This window comes from Carassius auratus, unplaced genomic scaffold (genome assembly GCF_003368295.1).
Source record: "Carassius auratus strain Wakin unplaced genomic scaffold, ASM336829v1 scaf_tig00216113, whole genome shotgun sequence".
In the NCBI taxonomy this organism is placed as follows: domain Eukaryota; kingdom Metazoa; phylum Chordata; class Actinopteri; order Cypriniformes; family Cyprinidae; genus Carassius; species Carassius auratus.
The window spans coordinates 70,273-86,687 of NW_020528415.1; the positions used below are offsets into that span (position 1 = coordinate 70,273).

General features: G+C 36.1%; 1 protein-coding gene and 1 long non-coding RNA gene across 2 annotated transcripts; both read right to left on the reverse strand.

Moving 5' to 3' along the window:
* Window positions 1-1,584: 1,584 nt before the first annotated feature.
* On the reverse strand, window positions 1,585-6,384 carry LOC113097136 (protein NLRC3-like). Its single transcript, XM_026262336.1, has 7 exons — window positions 6,251-6,384; window positions 5,933-6,039; window positions 4,704-4,802; window positions 4,247-4,351; window positions 3,969-4,053; window positions 3,512-3,707; window positions 1,585-3,419 (listed from the first exon to the last, which is right to left on the reverse strand). The coding sequence occupies exons 2-7, from the start codon at window positions 5,953-5,955 to the stop codon at window positions 1,585-1,587; spliced, it is 2,343 nt and encodes a 780-aa protein (XP_026118121.1). The 5' UTR covers window positions 5,956-6,039; window positions 6,251-6,384.
* Window positions 6,385-11,501: 5,117 nt separating this feature from the next.
* Window positions 11,502-12,145, reverse strand: LOC113097138 (uncharacterized). The gene is made up of 3 exons (XR_003288779.1): window positions 12,085-12,145; window positions 11,731-11,826; window positions 11,502-11,560 (listed from the first exon to the last, which is right to left on the reverse strand). It is a non-coding gene; the product is annotated as an uncharacterized LOC113097138 (long non-coding RNA).
* Between the last annotated feature and the right edge of the window lie 4,270 nt (window positions 12,146-16,415).

Below are 16,415 nucleotides of genomic sequence, written 5' to 3' on the forward strand. Positions count from 1 at the left end.
GGAGTCAACAACTCTCTATGATTGAGTACGCACATAACTCGTTACCAGTGTCTTCTACGGGCCTCTCCCCGTTTGAATCTAGCTTAGGTTACCAGCCACCTGTTTTTCCCAGTCTGGAATCCGAAGTTGCGGTCCCCTCTGCCCACGCCTTTGTCCAGAGGTGCCGCCGCACCTGGAACAGAGCCCGTGAGACTCTGTTGCAGGTGAGGGCGCGCACCAAGGCTAAGACCGATCGCCACCGGTCAAAGCCACCCGTATACGTCGTTGGTCAAAAAGTGTGGCTTTCTACCAAGAATATTCCACTCCGCTCCGTTGCTAATAAACTTGCTCCCAAATTCATTGACCCGTTTACTGTCACCAAGATCATTAGTCCGGTGGCAGTCCACCTCAAATTGCCTCCAGCGTACAGGAGAATTCATCCCGCCTTTCATGTTTCCAAAATTAAGCCAGTTTTTCATTCACCGCTTAATCCGCCTGCCCCGGTTCCTCCACCGCCGCGACTCGTAGACGGGGAACCAACCTATTCGGTTAACCGTATTCTGGACTCGAGGCGGAGGGGACGTGGATTCCAGTACTTGGTGGACTGGGAAGGTTACGGTCTGGAGGAGAGAAGTTGGGTACCTGCCCGGGACATTCTGGATCACTCCCTTATCGATGATTACAATCGACAGGTAAGGGGTGGTGGGAACGCTGAGAGGCGTTCCTAGGAGGAGGGGTACTGTCACGGTTCATAGATATATGGTGTCATCTTGTTGTCTGTGTGTAGGTTGCGGGGTGTATCACCTGATTGTTCTGTGTGGGCGTCGCCGCTGATTACTGATCAGCGGCAGCTGCGGCTTATTACATCTTGCCTATTTTAACGACTTGTCTTTCGTCTCATGTTTGTCAGATCGTTGGTTGGAGTCCTGGTGTTTGTTCGTGTCTCTCGGGTTGTTGTACATGCTCTGGATTTCTCGTCGCTGTTTCCTGTTGCCTGTCTGTTCCTGTGGATATTCGTTCTTGAATTCCTCGTTCATCACTTCAGCCACGTTGACTTCACGGACTCCACTCACCACGGACACCATCGCCCATCAAGGTCCCTGTGTTGCCATCTCTCCTGCTGCTTATTTGTCTTGTCATTTCATGTACATCTGACTTTATCTGGCGGGAAGCTCTATTAAAGAGATATTAACTTGCAATTGCATCCAGTCTTCTTTTCCGTGACAGATATATATAAAAGTAAGAGATCTATATCTTCTTTATAGCAGAAGTTTATGAAAGTTGAACTGCATAATGGAGCGGAAATAACTATGGAACAATGTGGTTTATAATAACATGACATGCTTCTTCTGTAACTTAACAGCTTGCTGAAAACAGAAATTTCTACATAAATCCCATGTAAATCTAATAAAATATCATTGCTCTTTATATAAAAAAAATTATAATAATAAAGTTAAACAATGTGTGTTATTATTTAACCCTAACAAAGATATATACTTATAATCTGTATATGATTAATAATCATTATAGATCGGGGTGTCCAAATCTGCTATGAATCAATGTAGATGAATGCAATTTTACAAAACATTAACAAAGAAAAATAACTTACAGAGCTCTTTTGCAGGTTTTGATGACTGCTGATAATCTAATGAGACACTCGTCTGATTTCTTGAATTTCTGAAGCTCAAACTCCTCCAGCTCCTCCTCTGATGTCAACAACACAAAGACCAAAGCAGACCACTGGGCAGGTGAAAGATCAGCAGATGAGAGACTTCCTTTGCTAAGGTGGGTCTGAATGTCTTTCACCAGAGTTTGGTCGTTCAGTTCATTCAGACAGTAGAACAGATTGATGTATCTCTCTGGAGACAGATTAGACTCTAATTTCTGCTTGATGTACTGAACTATTTCCTTTTTGCTCTGGTCATTGTCTTCTTCATGTGTCAAAAGACCCTGTAAGAGTCTCTGATTGGACTGGAGTGACAAACCAAGGAGGAAGCGAAGAAAAAGATCCAGGTGTCCATTATCACTCTCTAGTGCCTTGTCCACTGCAGCCTTGAGCAAATCAATCATGGTTTCACTTTTGTTTTCCTGTTCTGTAGAGTCTTGATCAAACACACTCTTCTTGTTGATGTTTAGAAACAGATGTGCATAAAGGGCTGCAATAAACTCTTGAATGCTCAAGTGAACGAAGCAGTACATGGTACCAAGAGTGATCCCTGTTTCCTCCTTAAAGATCTGGGTACACATGCCTGAGTACACTGATGCCTTATAGACGTCAATACCACAGGCTTCCAGATCTGTGTCATAGAAGATCACATTGTTTCTTTCCAGCTGATCAAATGCCAGTTTCCCCAGTGAAAAGATGGCATCTTTATCCCAGGAAACATCTGGTGTATGTTCTTTATCATACTTTCGTCTGCTCTGCTGGATCTGAAATCTGAGGAAGTGTGTGTACATTTGTGTGAGAGTCTTAGGAGTGTCTTCAGTATTTGACTTCTGCAGTGTTTTGGAGACATCATCAGCCTGATTGTTTTTCACAACATTATTTATTTTCTCCTCTAAAATGTTCTGGAGAACAGTGGCTGAAATCCAGCAGAAGACTGGGATGTGGCACATGATAAAGAGACTCTTTGATTGTTTAACATGATCAATGATTTCTTTGGCCTGATTCTCATCCGTGAATCTTTTTCTGAAGTACTCCTCCTTTTGTGCATCATTGAATCCTCGTATCTCTGTCAGCCGGTCGATACAGTCAGGAGGAATCTTACTGGCAGCTGCTGGTCTGCTGGTGATCCAGATGAGAGCAGAAGGAAGCAGATTTCCCTTGATGAGGTTCGTCAGGAGAACATCCAGAGAGACTGGTGATGAAACATCAGACCACGTCTCATTATCCTTAAAGTTTACAGGAAGACGACATTCATCCAATCCATCAAGAATGAACAAGACTTTGAATTGATTTCTTCTTGTAAGGTTCAGTCCTTTTGTCTCTGGGAAAAACTGAGTTATAAGGTCCATCAAACTTAGTTTTTCTTGCTCCTTTAAGTTCATCTCTCTAAATGGAAGAGGAAATATGAAGTTGATATCTTGATTTTCTTTTCCTTCGGCCCAATCCAGAACAAACTTCTGCACAGAGACTGATTTTCCGATGCCAGCAACTCCTTTTGTCAGTACAGTTCTGATCTGCTTGTCTTGTTCAGGTGCTTCAAACAAATGTTTGCACTCAACCTGTATCTCCTGTGATTCATGACGTCTGGAAGCAACTTCAATCTGTCTAACCTCATGTTCAGTATTGACCTGTTCACTACAACCCTGAGTGATATAGAGATCTGTGTAGATGTTCTTCAGAAGTGTAGAGTCTCCTTGCTTTGCAATTCCTTCAAACACACATTGATACTTCTTCTTTAGGCTACACTTTAGCTGATGAATGAAGAACAGCTCATCTAAACAGAAACAAAAATACAGATATTGTTTAATCTTATTTTCTCTCTACATTTATAAATAACAATCTGACAGGTGATTACGAGTCTCTTACTTTCTAGAGTATCAGCAGCTTCATCTTGCTTCATCTCTCTCAGGAAGTAGAGCGTGAGATCAAGAGCTGCTTCTTTCATACTGCATCTGTTCTCATTAAAGTCCTTCACAAAGTTCTGCAAGTTCTCTTTTTGTAATATTTTCTTAAACTTTTCCAGTTCTTTCTTCAGAAATTTGATTACTTTGCTCTCAAGGTCCTACAAAGAAAGAAAAGAATGAATGAGGAAAAAATTCCTATATTTGGTCAAAATTATTTATTCAGTAATTAAAAATATTCATCAAAAATCAAGTTGAGACAAACATTACTTTGTTTTAAATATTAATAAAAATAGGCTTTCATTGTTATTTTATAGGTTCTTAAAAATAACAATTAGAAATAAAAGTTCTGTTACACTCTTATTCAATAACATATTTGTTTATCATAATTATTAAATATTCTTGAAAATGTGTTTTATTACCTGGAAGATCTGCAGGAGACTGTCTGTAAAATTCGTGTGGTTCCTGTGAGACTGTAAATCTGGATCTAATGTTTCATACTGAAGCCTGATCGTAAATAGAATAAATGAAATACTGCATTTTTAGAAAGAAAAAAAAAAACACACAACCAAATTATCTTGAGCAAAGAAAAAAACAATAATGTGATAATTGTATGGACTATAGGTTTTATGATAATTATTCACTGATACACTTTCTGACACAGTCTATGTTGAAGGAAAATAAGAAACGCATCAAATACCGTTTGGTTCGTGATGTTGTTTCTTCACTGAAGTTTGGTCCTTCTTCCTTTGACCGGTCACTCTTCACAGACACAGAGCTGGACACATGTGAGTCTGATCTTACACTAATGACACAAAGAACAAAACACTTTACTACAGGAGCTCCTTCAGTCTCATTTAAAGAGCTTCACTGTTGAGGATGGTAATGAAGCACAGTATAGACACGCATTTGTTCTTCTATGACTATGGAGAGATGGAAAGACATATTCATGTTTGGCTGCATGATCTATTTGTCATGGTTAATTTATACCTCCTTGTGTCTGCTTGTGTGATTGTGTTACTGGAAAGAAGCTCCAGACTGAGTTCAATAAAAGAGGAAATCAGTCATTTATTGTTTTATTTCATTCATTTCTATCACAAGCATCTTAGTGGAGAAATAAGCCAACACAACATTATAATGTTAAAGATAATAAATACCTTTTGATAGATGGTTTTTTCTCACTGAAGTTCGGCATGTTATCACCCTTTGACCAGTCACTCTTCTCAGAGTCCTGATCATGTGATCCTGATCTTACACTAATGACACAAAGAGAGAAGAGAAACTTTTCTACAGGAGGTTCATCTGTGTTTTATATTGACACACATTCTCACATCTGCAGAGTTTAAAAAATAGCAGTCATTCTTGTTTACAGACTCACATTTGTTTAACAATTTCTGTAAAGTACTTCAAATGTGAGAATAATTACATTTTTACAAATATTTGACTGATCTAATTAAAGAGATTGTCAACTCTTACAGTTCAGATACAATCTCATAAAGTTATAATTTTTCTTCTTCATTGTAACCTTATGTCCTGAAGTGTTAACATAAAATACAGTTATTAGGTGTGGTTTATTGTATTTTATGTACAGTGTATTTAGGTGTGGTTTATTGTATTTTATGTACAGTGTATTTAGGTGTGGTTTATTGTATTTTATGTACAGTGTATTTAGGTGTGGTTTATTGTATTTTATTTTATGTACAGTGTATTTAGGTGTGGTTTATTGTATTTTATGTACAGTGTATTTAGGTGTGGTTTATTGTATTTTATGTACAGTGTATTTAGGTGTGGTTTATTGTATTTTATTTTATGTACAGTGTATTTAGGTGTGGTTTATTGTATTTTATGTACAGTGTATTTAGGTGTGGTTTATTGTATTTTCTGTACAGTGTATTTAGGTGTGTATATCTGATGTTGTACACAGGAAGCTGGGAGAAAATGCACTTCAGCTTCATAAAGCGTGCTGTACACAAGCTAACCTTTGGGTCGTAGGGCTCAGGAACAGAGTTATTAATAAATCTTAAACACTGAATCCAAACAAAGAGGGTTTGCTTTCTCATCCAAACACACAGCGTCTCCACAACATGAAGACAACACTACAACTCACTGAAGCCTCATCTTCTCTTTGTGTAAACCTTTGGACGGCATTAATCTAATATTTCACATTGTGATGCACACATTTGTGAAATTAATATCTGGACTTCAGTCAAGGCATTTTTAACATTTCTGGATCAGTGTTCTTTTTTTTTTATTAGGAAGTTATGAGGCTCTGAAGTTCTGCAAATAATTTATAAAACACAGTTTGTTAAGGTTGTGTTTTCTCCAGCAATCCTCTGAAAGTGCAGCAGTGTTTAAAATGATTGTCTGAAAGCAGACTCAGTCTTACCTCTGTTTCTGTGAGAGACTCATCTTTCCTCTCTTCTCTGACAGACTGCAGCTAAACTGTCATTGATCAGCACTGGCTTGAGACAACAATCTGCTGTTCAGTGTGATCTGGAGATGATGAGGTTAATGAGATCAAGAAATATGTTCAGTTAGCAGCAACAGCAACAAAACACACTATATAAAATAAAGTCAGTTACAAACAAATGCACTGCCATGTAGAATAGCCAGATGATCTTAATGAGAAATGGCTGATTTCACAAAATCAACAGCATAAAACAGAAGCACATTCGTTTTCAATAACCCATTTCTGAAAACTTACTTGCAGTCTTGTCCACTAAGAAGAGAATTTATAAGCATTTGAAACACTCATTTTTTCTGTGCTTTAAGCTTGAAAATGACAAATGTTTTCTAGGAATGGCATTCATCAAATCCAATGAGCAACGCTTTCTCTTGTGATCTGCGTGTTGTCTTCAGTTACTTTAGTCTTCTTCTTCTTTGTGTGTTTTACTGGAGGGTCTCGAGCGAGCTGAACAGTTACTGCCACCTGCTGTACTGGAGAGAGGATATTACACCTAATACATTTAAACACTGCATTATTATTTTCACTGTTCCTGGACTGTCTATCATGTTTATTAGAAATGTCCCACATGCAGAGATGTGTATTCATTTGTTACTTTCAATTATTTCTAGTCATATAAAGGTGTAGTATTAATACTTGTTCTAGTTTCTGCTTCTTTATTGTGTATAGGCTCAATGTCCAACTGGTTTTTGATTGCATCATTACTTTGTCCAGTTGAGGGTTTCCAAGCATTCTGTATAAAGAGAATCATCAAACATTATAGACAATAAAGTAGTGTTCTCTATTTAAAAAAAGAAAGAAAAAATGGGTTAAGTGTTGTTGAGAGATTTGTGATGACTGTGAGTGTTATCGTCTCATGTTTAACTTTGTCTTTTTGGTTCCTTCAGGATTCAAACCAACGATGTTGTCAGAGTGAAGTTCACAGACACCAGTGTGTGTTTTCTAGTGAACTTTTTAATTCTGCAGCAGTGAAAAACTCTTTCCACATAAAGAACATGAATGTGGTTTCTGCTTTGAATGAACTTTAGGTGATTCTTCAGGCCTGTTTACAGAAAAGTGTACTTCACTCATCCTTTCATTATAATAATATAACATTGTCTCCTCCTCAAATGAGTAGATAACATCTTCAGTATTACAGAAGTGTATCGTGTTTGAGCTGATGTTTTAATTTATGGCAAGAAACCTTGCAGAAGGCAGAAATTCAGAAACTGTCCCAAACACCCTTAATTCACCCCATCATTACACGCTTTTAATAAAATATCTAGAAACAGATTTGTTCACTAGGGCCTGTCTTTGATTTTTTATTGTTGTATTTTTGTTTTAACATACACTGGGTAATGTACATTATTTTACTTCTCTTATCTCTTTGATGTTTTAGTTATTTTCTGTAAATTAAATATACACACAAAATATAAAATATACACACAACTTTTATTTTTACTAAATACTGTGTGTAAACTGTACAGTTGTATTATGATCTAAGAAAGATAATTGATGTGAAGAGAACAGGGTGTAAATGTAAAATATGTGGTGACAATATGGAGCGAGTTGATGTAGGTAAGTGAAAATATGCTCAGAAAATAGTATTAATGGAGATAAACAGAGCAAACGTGGGAATGTTTATGGGATATTTCACAAAAACTACTCTCTAATTGTGGTTATTCCTGCAGTTGTAAGCTTTTATTTGAGTAGTCTGTTCTCAGGGAAGAAGAAAACATTTTTCTGATCCAGGTATGCTACAGGTTTCCAATGTACAATAGTTTAATATTGTATTAAAAACATAATACATAAATAATTAGCTGCCCAATATTTTTCACTCAACACTGTTATGATACAATTCCCTTTCATTCCTTCTCCTCCTTTTTAAAACTAAAGCATTTTTTAAAATGGCAACAACCAGGAAGTGACATAATTTGAATGCTTTCTAGAGTTTAAAAATAGTGAACAAGATATAAAATAAATGTAAAAAAAAAAAAAGAGCTCAGATCATATTTAGTTTGAGTTTCTAATGTTGATTGATTATCAATCCTCCTTTCACTGACCATTTGATCAAAACAAGAAAAAGACAACAGAGTTTCAGGATTTGTTTTGTGTCCTGATCATAGAAAGTCTTCTATAATATTTATCGGTTTATTTTCATTTTTGTCCTACTACAAACACGAAATCTGATGAACTGCTTTACAAACTAATGGTTTTTCAGTCTTACTGATGAAGGATCAAGAATAAACACTTACCAGGGCTGCATTTCCCAAAAGCTTCGTAAGCCTAAGAAGTTCGTAAAAACGATCGTACGACTGATCTTAATATTACGGTCTGTTTCCCAAAAGCATCGTAACTTAAGTAGCTCTTGAAAATCATCGTAGATCTACGAGTGCTCTGGAGTAATCGTTAAGCCCTAAGTGCATCGTAAGAATACAGATTTATGTGATCACCTGCAGGACAATCAGCAGATTACACCTTTAACTTGATTCAAGCGCAATGTGATCATAATATAAGGATTTGATTCTGCTTTATTGTACACTTTATTGCTCGTTTTCTTTATATATTTTTTAATTAATTTATAAATGAAATAATTAAAAAGGGCAGAAAAAAACTGAAATACACAATTAAATGGCTGAAAAAAAAACGGATAAAAGAAGTAATTTAGGAAATGGTTCAAAGACGGGGGGGGGGGGTCTGTCAATGACTTGCTGAAGTGCTGTGTATTGGACCCTGAAATAACGTCTCTCTCTCTCTCTCTCTCTCTCTACTGTATATAAAGTACATTATATATTATTATGTAAAGTATATTATTATAAACTATAATATAATATAATATTGTATTGTGTTATAGTTATTATACCCAAGTTGTCTGTCTGGAAAGCAGCATTAGGTTAACGTTAATAAACGATCATGTACTACAATTAACTGCCATTCTATAACGTGACATTTCAGCGTTGACATACGGAAAGCGACTCCTAAGTAGCTCTTAAAGCACAGCTACGTCCCAGATAGCAAATGACATGTGGCCCAGTTCTGGCCCACATCTCCCATATTCTTCTGGCCCACATACCGCGCGGAATGACGGCGATGACTCAACCTGAGTCTGGCTGACATATGTCAGCCACAACTGAACCAGATCTGGGCCACATCTCAGAAATGGTGTGGGTGACATCTGGGCCAGATCTGGCCCAGTTTTGTCTGACAGAAGTCAGCCACAACTGTACCAGATCCATGCCGCATCTCACAAATGGCATGGGCGACACCTGGCCCAGATGTCAACCACGCCATTTCTGAGATGTGGCCCAGATCCGTCCCAGTTGTGGCTGACTTCTGGGTTAGATATGGCCCATATTAACCCTTTCTACACACAAAAGAATATGTAATTCATCCAGAATAAAGAAAACACTCATGTTGTCTAAACTGCTTTATTAAAATATAAAAATGTGACAAATATACATACATGAATACAACTGCATGTATAGATATAAAACAAATACATTTACATTATTACAAAATAAAAAATACAGATAAATATTTATAAATATAGTTAAACACACATTAACATTACATTTACATTTAGCAGACACTTTTATCCAAAGCAACTTACAAATGAGGACAATGGAAGCAATCAAAATCAACAAAAGAGCAATGATATACAGGTGCTGGTCATATAATTAGAATATCATCAAAAAGTTGATTTATTTCACTAATTCCATTCAAAAAGTGAAACTTGTATATTATATTTATTCATTACACACAGACTGATATATTTCAAATGTTTATTTCTTTTAATTTTGACGTTTATAACTGACAGCTAAGGAAAATCCCAAATTCAGACGCGGCAGAGAGGAGTGAGTATGAGAAACATTCAGATACACAGGCTGATTCAGTCTTCTGAATTGGGAGTAGCGAACATGCATTATAAACTTCTTTCAAATTAGAATCTGTTGGGGAGATAAAATGTGCAAGATAACGTATATGTACTAATAAAAACATTTTAAAAAATTATCTTTTACTCTCCAGTAATGAAAGCAGAACTGATAAGGGAGCCCTTGATACTGTGACACAGCTCTTTCAAATGAACATTACCTTTTTTGCAGTGGCGGTAGTTTGTATGTCCATCTATAGTTGCCATCATCTTAGGTCTTTTGAGTACTGGTATCATCTGAAGTCCTCACAAGTCCTGCAAGTCCTGTGCTGTGCAGTTTCTAATAACCCTGGGATGGACATTTGCAGAAACAGGAAGGCAAAGGGAGAAAGATTAGCATAGCTGCTGTTCATATCATTTCAGGCAATGTGCACTTTTTACTATTTCATCAATGGAGTACATTGAGTACTATTTTTAATCTAGTAGCTTTAAACTGAAATAATTTTTCTAGATCCCTTAATAAACATATTATTTTTGTCTGTTTTTGGGGAACAGACACAGTCTCTATAGAATGGACTGCATATGCCAGAGTAACATTTAATACATTTTAATAAAATTTAACTGGGAGGAACATCATAATTGTAATTTACACAACCATTCAAGAGTTTGGGGTCTGTAAGATATTTTATGCCATTATAAAAAAATCTCTTATGCTCACCACGGCTCCATTTATTGAATCAAATTACAGTAAAATAGTAACACTGTGACTATTACAATTCAAAACAACTCTTTTCTATTTGAATATTATGTTAAAATGTCATTTATTCCTTTGATCAAAGCTGAATTTTCAGCATCATTCCTCCAGTCTTCAGTGTCACAGCTTCAGAAATCATTCTAATATGATGATTTACTGCTCAAGAAACATTTCTGATTATGATCAATGTTAAAATACAGACGTGCTGAATTTTTTTTTTGTTGGATTCGTTGTCACATAGACTCCAAACATTTGAATGTTAGTGTTACATGCATCAAATTATTCAAAATCATCTGTTTCAAATAGTGTTCCTGTAGCTCAACTTGTAGAGCACTGCGCTAGCAAGCAAGCGCAAGGTTGGGGGTTCGATTCCCCGGGAACACATGATATGTAAAAATTGATAGCCTGAATGCACTGTAAGTCGCTTTGGATAAAAGCCTCTGCTAAATGCATAAATGCAGGTCTTTTGAACTTTGTATTCATCTGTGAATCCTGAAAAATAAAATGCATCACGGTTTCTACAAAAAAAATGAAGCAGCACAACTGTTTCAACGCTGATAATAAGTTTTTTGAGCAGCAAATCAGCATTTCTGAGGGATCCATGTGACACTGAAGACTGGAGGAATGATGCTGAAAATACAGCTGCACATCACAGGAATAAATTAGTTTATAATGTATTCACATAGAAAACAGCTATTTTAAATTGTAATAATATTTCACAATATTACTCTTTTTACATATTTTAATTAAATAATTACTACAGAGGTGAGCAGAAGATAATTATTACAAATTGTATCAACTTCAAGCTTTTGAACACTAGTGTACTGTATATTTGAGGTTTGACTTACTGTACTAGTCTTGTGGTCAATAGCATCTTGGAGATGTTGTCTTACAGTAGGTTCACTCCGACTCTGCTGGATGCAGCAGGCCATCAGCACTGAAGAATCTAGGAACAAAACAAGCAATTTGACACAGAGCCAACGATATTTAGTCTGCAGTTCCAGGTTTATTAGATGGAAACAAGCTAGCGCAGGTGAAATGCAAAAAATAAATAAATAAAATAACAAATTCATTGCGATATATGTTGTGAAAAAAATGCATATTAGGTTACTTAACCTTTTCAGCGCTTCCTACATCTCTGTCAGCAGCTCCCTTCAGAAATATTGAAATCTTGGACACTCCCTTCTGTAGTAGAAGGATTATTTTGTCACTCTTTAAATCGCAGAACAATTTTATGTTTACCATAAAAGATCACAACAACTTTAGTTTTCTGCCAATTTTCGCGCTCCTTGATAACGTGACGTCATCGATAAAGAGTAAAGTGTAAATGTTAAGGTTAAATAAATTAAGCAATTTCCAATCATCCATTGAAAGATTACCAACAAAACAGTCAAAAGCTATCATCTACAGATGAAGATTTGATTAAAAGCCCAAACTTTCATAAATAAGAGCACAATAGAGTTATCATACCTGACGATACGTCGTCTGAAAACGGTAGAAACGCTAACGGACTTTTTCGAAGACATTAAACCATTCCTATAAACTAAATAAACAACAGAAGCGAGTCAAATACAAGTAAGAGAAGTGTCAACAACAGTTATAAGTAGTATTTGTGTGATTTTATGGACGTAACTCACCTGAAAACAGTGAAATCAGCGAGAAACGGGGTGTTTCCTCGTGACATTTGCAGTGTTGCGCTCCGTTTCCATGGCAACTCCATCCGGTCCGCGCGCACGCCCATGAAAGCACGTCACGAATTAAAAGTCACACGCTTACGTTACATAAATAAAAATATGAATAAACATATGCCCCTTATTTTTTTTCTGTAAGAGGGGGCGCGGCCATTTGTAAATTTAATGTGTCTGGCTTTCGGTGTCATTCCAGCTATATTAGCTGTGCAAACAGCTTGTTTTGCTGTTTACTGTTGCAAACTGCTGTATCTTACCATGTTATTTTTAATGTATTGTCTTAATTATGAACGTACTGCTGTATCTTACCATGTTATTTTTAATGTATTGTCTTAATTATGAACGTACTGGTTTGTAGTGCAAACAGTTTTACCGTTTACTGCACTTTGTTCTTCTTGATATTTCCCTATAACCATGACCATAAGTCTCACACATTCACATACAATTTCTTGGTGGATAGAATTAGATCACTACATAATTCAAAATGTCATTCAATCATGATATTGCTAATTTAAAATTCATTTTGTAGTTTTATAGCCCAGTGCAAAATGCCAGGCCTGCACATAATAGTGGGACAAAGTGGCACTTTTATAGTTTAAGATTTTGTATTGTTGCTTTTACGAACACTCATATATGTATGTATGCGTGTATATATATATATGTGTGTGTGTGTGTGTGTGTAAGGTGCATCTTGAAGAAATGTGAATATCATGAAAAAAGTTCATTTTTTGTAACTTTTTTTATTAAAAAAGTGAAATTGTCATATATTCTAAAGATTCATAATTTTTTTTTTTTTTTTTTGATGATTAGAGCTTAATTTAATGAATGTAATTATTGCATTTAAAAGTATAAAAAAGGAGTTAAACAAATATTATTTAATTATTTAAAATTATTTTTAAAGAAACTTTGTCCTGTGGTGTGACAGTACAGATGTCACAATGGAGGACTTTTTTTTTTTTTTTTTTTTTTTATCACACCAAAGGACGTTTCAGCCTTTTCTGTCAATTAATGACCTTGCTAATCCAAGCTAACCTGTCATTAGTGGCAAGCAAGACACATTTGTAAAATTTTCTAGGATTATGTAGCTTAACATGCACTTTTTAATAAAAAATATATATAATTTAGGGGTGTCATATTAATGCACAAGAAAGCATAAAAAATGTGTAGTGGTTCCGAAAAAGTTCAAAGGACATGGTGTCACACCAGAGGACATGGTACAAAAATGTAAAAAAATCGAATAACATTGCAACTTCATAACAGGTCCGTGTAGGTCAAATAAATGTGTGTATGTATTTATATTACGTGTCCTGAAATATTATGGGCGTCCAGTACTCAAAATAGTTGTAGAACTACTGACTGGTAAAGTAAGGTGATCTGCCAGGACGTGTCTTCAGAAAATGGCACATCTGGTCACCTGGTATAGGCCATATCTGGCCCACACACAGCAAGCCACGACTCAAATTAAAGCCGGTTTGTCACACACGGGCCAGATCTGGCCGACACACAGCAAGCCACGACTCAAATTAAAGCCGGTTTGTCGCACACTGGCCAGATCTGGCCCACACACAGCAAGCCACGACTCAAATTAAAGCCGCTTTGTCGCACACGGGCCAGATCTGGCCCACACACAGCAAGCCACGACTCAAATTAAAGCCGGTTTGTCGCACACGGGCCAGATCTGGCCCACACACAGCAAGCCACGACTCAAATTAAAGCCGGTTTGTCACACACGGGCCGGATCTGGCCCATAAACAGCATGCCACAACTCAAACTAAAACCGGCTTGATGTGTGTGGGCCAGAGATGGCCCATGTAACCTCTGCCGCTGCCAGAACTGAGCCAGATGTGCCATAGTTGGCCCAGATGAGGCCCGGATATGTATGCTATCTGGGGTGCGACTGTGTTAAGTGCATTGTTGGGAAACGCACGTGAAACAATAACGAGCGATCGCTAAATTACTCGTAGAAAACACTCTTAAACTCTCAGATCAATCGTTGTCGGGAAACCCGGCCCAGATAAGTTAGGCTATCTTGCGGGAGATAGATATATGATATATAGATATATCACGCTGTGATAGATGTGTGTGGGATTAATGGTAGGAGAATATATTAAGGTTACTGAAATATTGATTAAAACATATTGTAAAGTCATCAAAGGCATGAGAAGACATTTACAATTACCCATAGAAGGACAATTGATCAATACAGCTACATTCGTAGCAAATATTTTATGTATGTATGTATTTATTTATTTATTTTGATAACTCCCTCTTATAGATTTGAAGATTGGTAATATTCTTTTATTTTTTTATACAATATAGCCAAAAGTGGCAATAATAAGGGTCCAAGCTCAATGGCTTTTGTTGATGATACAGTTATTCAATGGCCATGTCTCTTTTCTAATAAGAATCTTTAGGTGTCTCGTTTTAGAAGTATTATTTCATTTAATAGATTAAATTATTCACATTTTATATTCACTTTCCTTCAATTGGGCATATATTCAGTCATAGTTGGCGACATATGTTTTCAATATCATTAGTATATATAAATATTAATGATAGTATGTATTTTTCTCTGTTAGCTCCCTGAGCAGCAGAAATTCATGAAACTTGACCTATTTACTCACATGTCTTGTCCATGTGTATGAATTTCTGAGAAATGATGGATTCAAACACTGAAACTGATCTCTCGTAATCATCTGATAAATGGCTATTTACTATCCTGCATTACTAACAGTTTAGTTTTTCATTTTGTTTGCACAAAAGCACCAGCCGTCACTGATTCACACGTTAGAAATGAAAATGATGGTGTATAAAAATATTTTTATAATCATTTATAATATTCAGGAGAGTTATTGGAGTGAAGGAAATATGAGGAGGAAAGAAGGGAAATGATTCAAATGATAAAGACAGACATTGTAAATGATAATGTTCAGAAGCTTTTAGAAGGAAGTATTTGTAATGTTTTCAAACATCTCATGATTTACCTGAAAAATACAGGATTGATGGAAAGAATATAATGAATTTCTAATTGTCCTAGTTTGTCATATACTGCTCCACACTCCAGTCTCGTATGTGGCATTAATGCGCCTTTAAAATCAGCCACCAATCAAATCAAAAGAAGAAGAAGAAGAAGAAAACCCAAAACCAAGACGGGATCACAACCGCAATTAATGACACTGCGACATATGGTCATCATAATTTGGTTAAATCGACTTGATTTTTAAAATTATTATTAGTTTGTTTTGTTTTAATTTCTAGTTCTAGTTCGGTTTCCACCCGCTAATAAACACCAAAGAAGAAGCAGAAGAGCGGATGACGTCAGCACTCACGCGCGCTTCAGTCTGGCGGTTTTCTGAGGTGAATAGTTCGTTATTTTCACGGGATTGTAAAACATTATTTTTACACCGTTTGTTTGAGCAACACTTTTACACAGTCATATCTGCATTATTTTCATCAGGCTCAGTGCTGTGTGTGTCTGCTAACACTTATATTTAAAGAGTTTTATGATTTCAATCGATTTCTATTAACAATGTTTTCCCTCTTCACATGGAAAACGGTAAGATGTGGAAATACTCTGATGTTATGAATGCGGTAAATAACATTAGAAATGTGTTCAGATTCATAAGGACAAATCACAATGTTTGATAAAGATGTGTTTCTATCAGCAAACAGTCAGAATAAAGTGAGCTGATCTGCTGCTGATCCTGAATGTCTTGTTTAATGAGTGTTTATAGTCTGAGACTCATCAATATTATCAGCTGATCAAAATCCTCTTTATTTCATGATAATAGATGCTGTTTTCACCTCATTCATTATACTGATGACTTCAGATCTGTTCATTGACACATTAAGATCATTTTATTGCTGTCAAGATCAGAAAACAAGACGGTTATCAGTTATTGTGACATTACAAGATGAAACTATCACAACAGCATTTATTCATTAGTCTGTGATAAACCATGTTTCATATAAAACACAAAACTAAAACACATTCAGTTCAACTCAATTCATTGGTGCTTTATTTATACCTTGCAGATTTGTAAAGTACAATCATCAAAGCATGAGGAAGAAGATAAATCTGCAGAGACAGAGTTTATTGAAGGACAGAGAGAA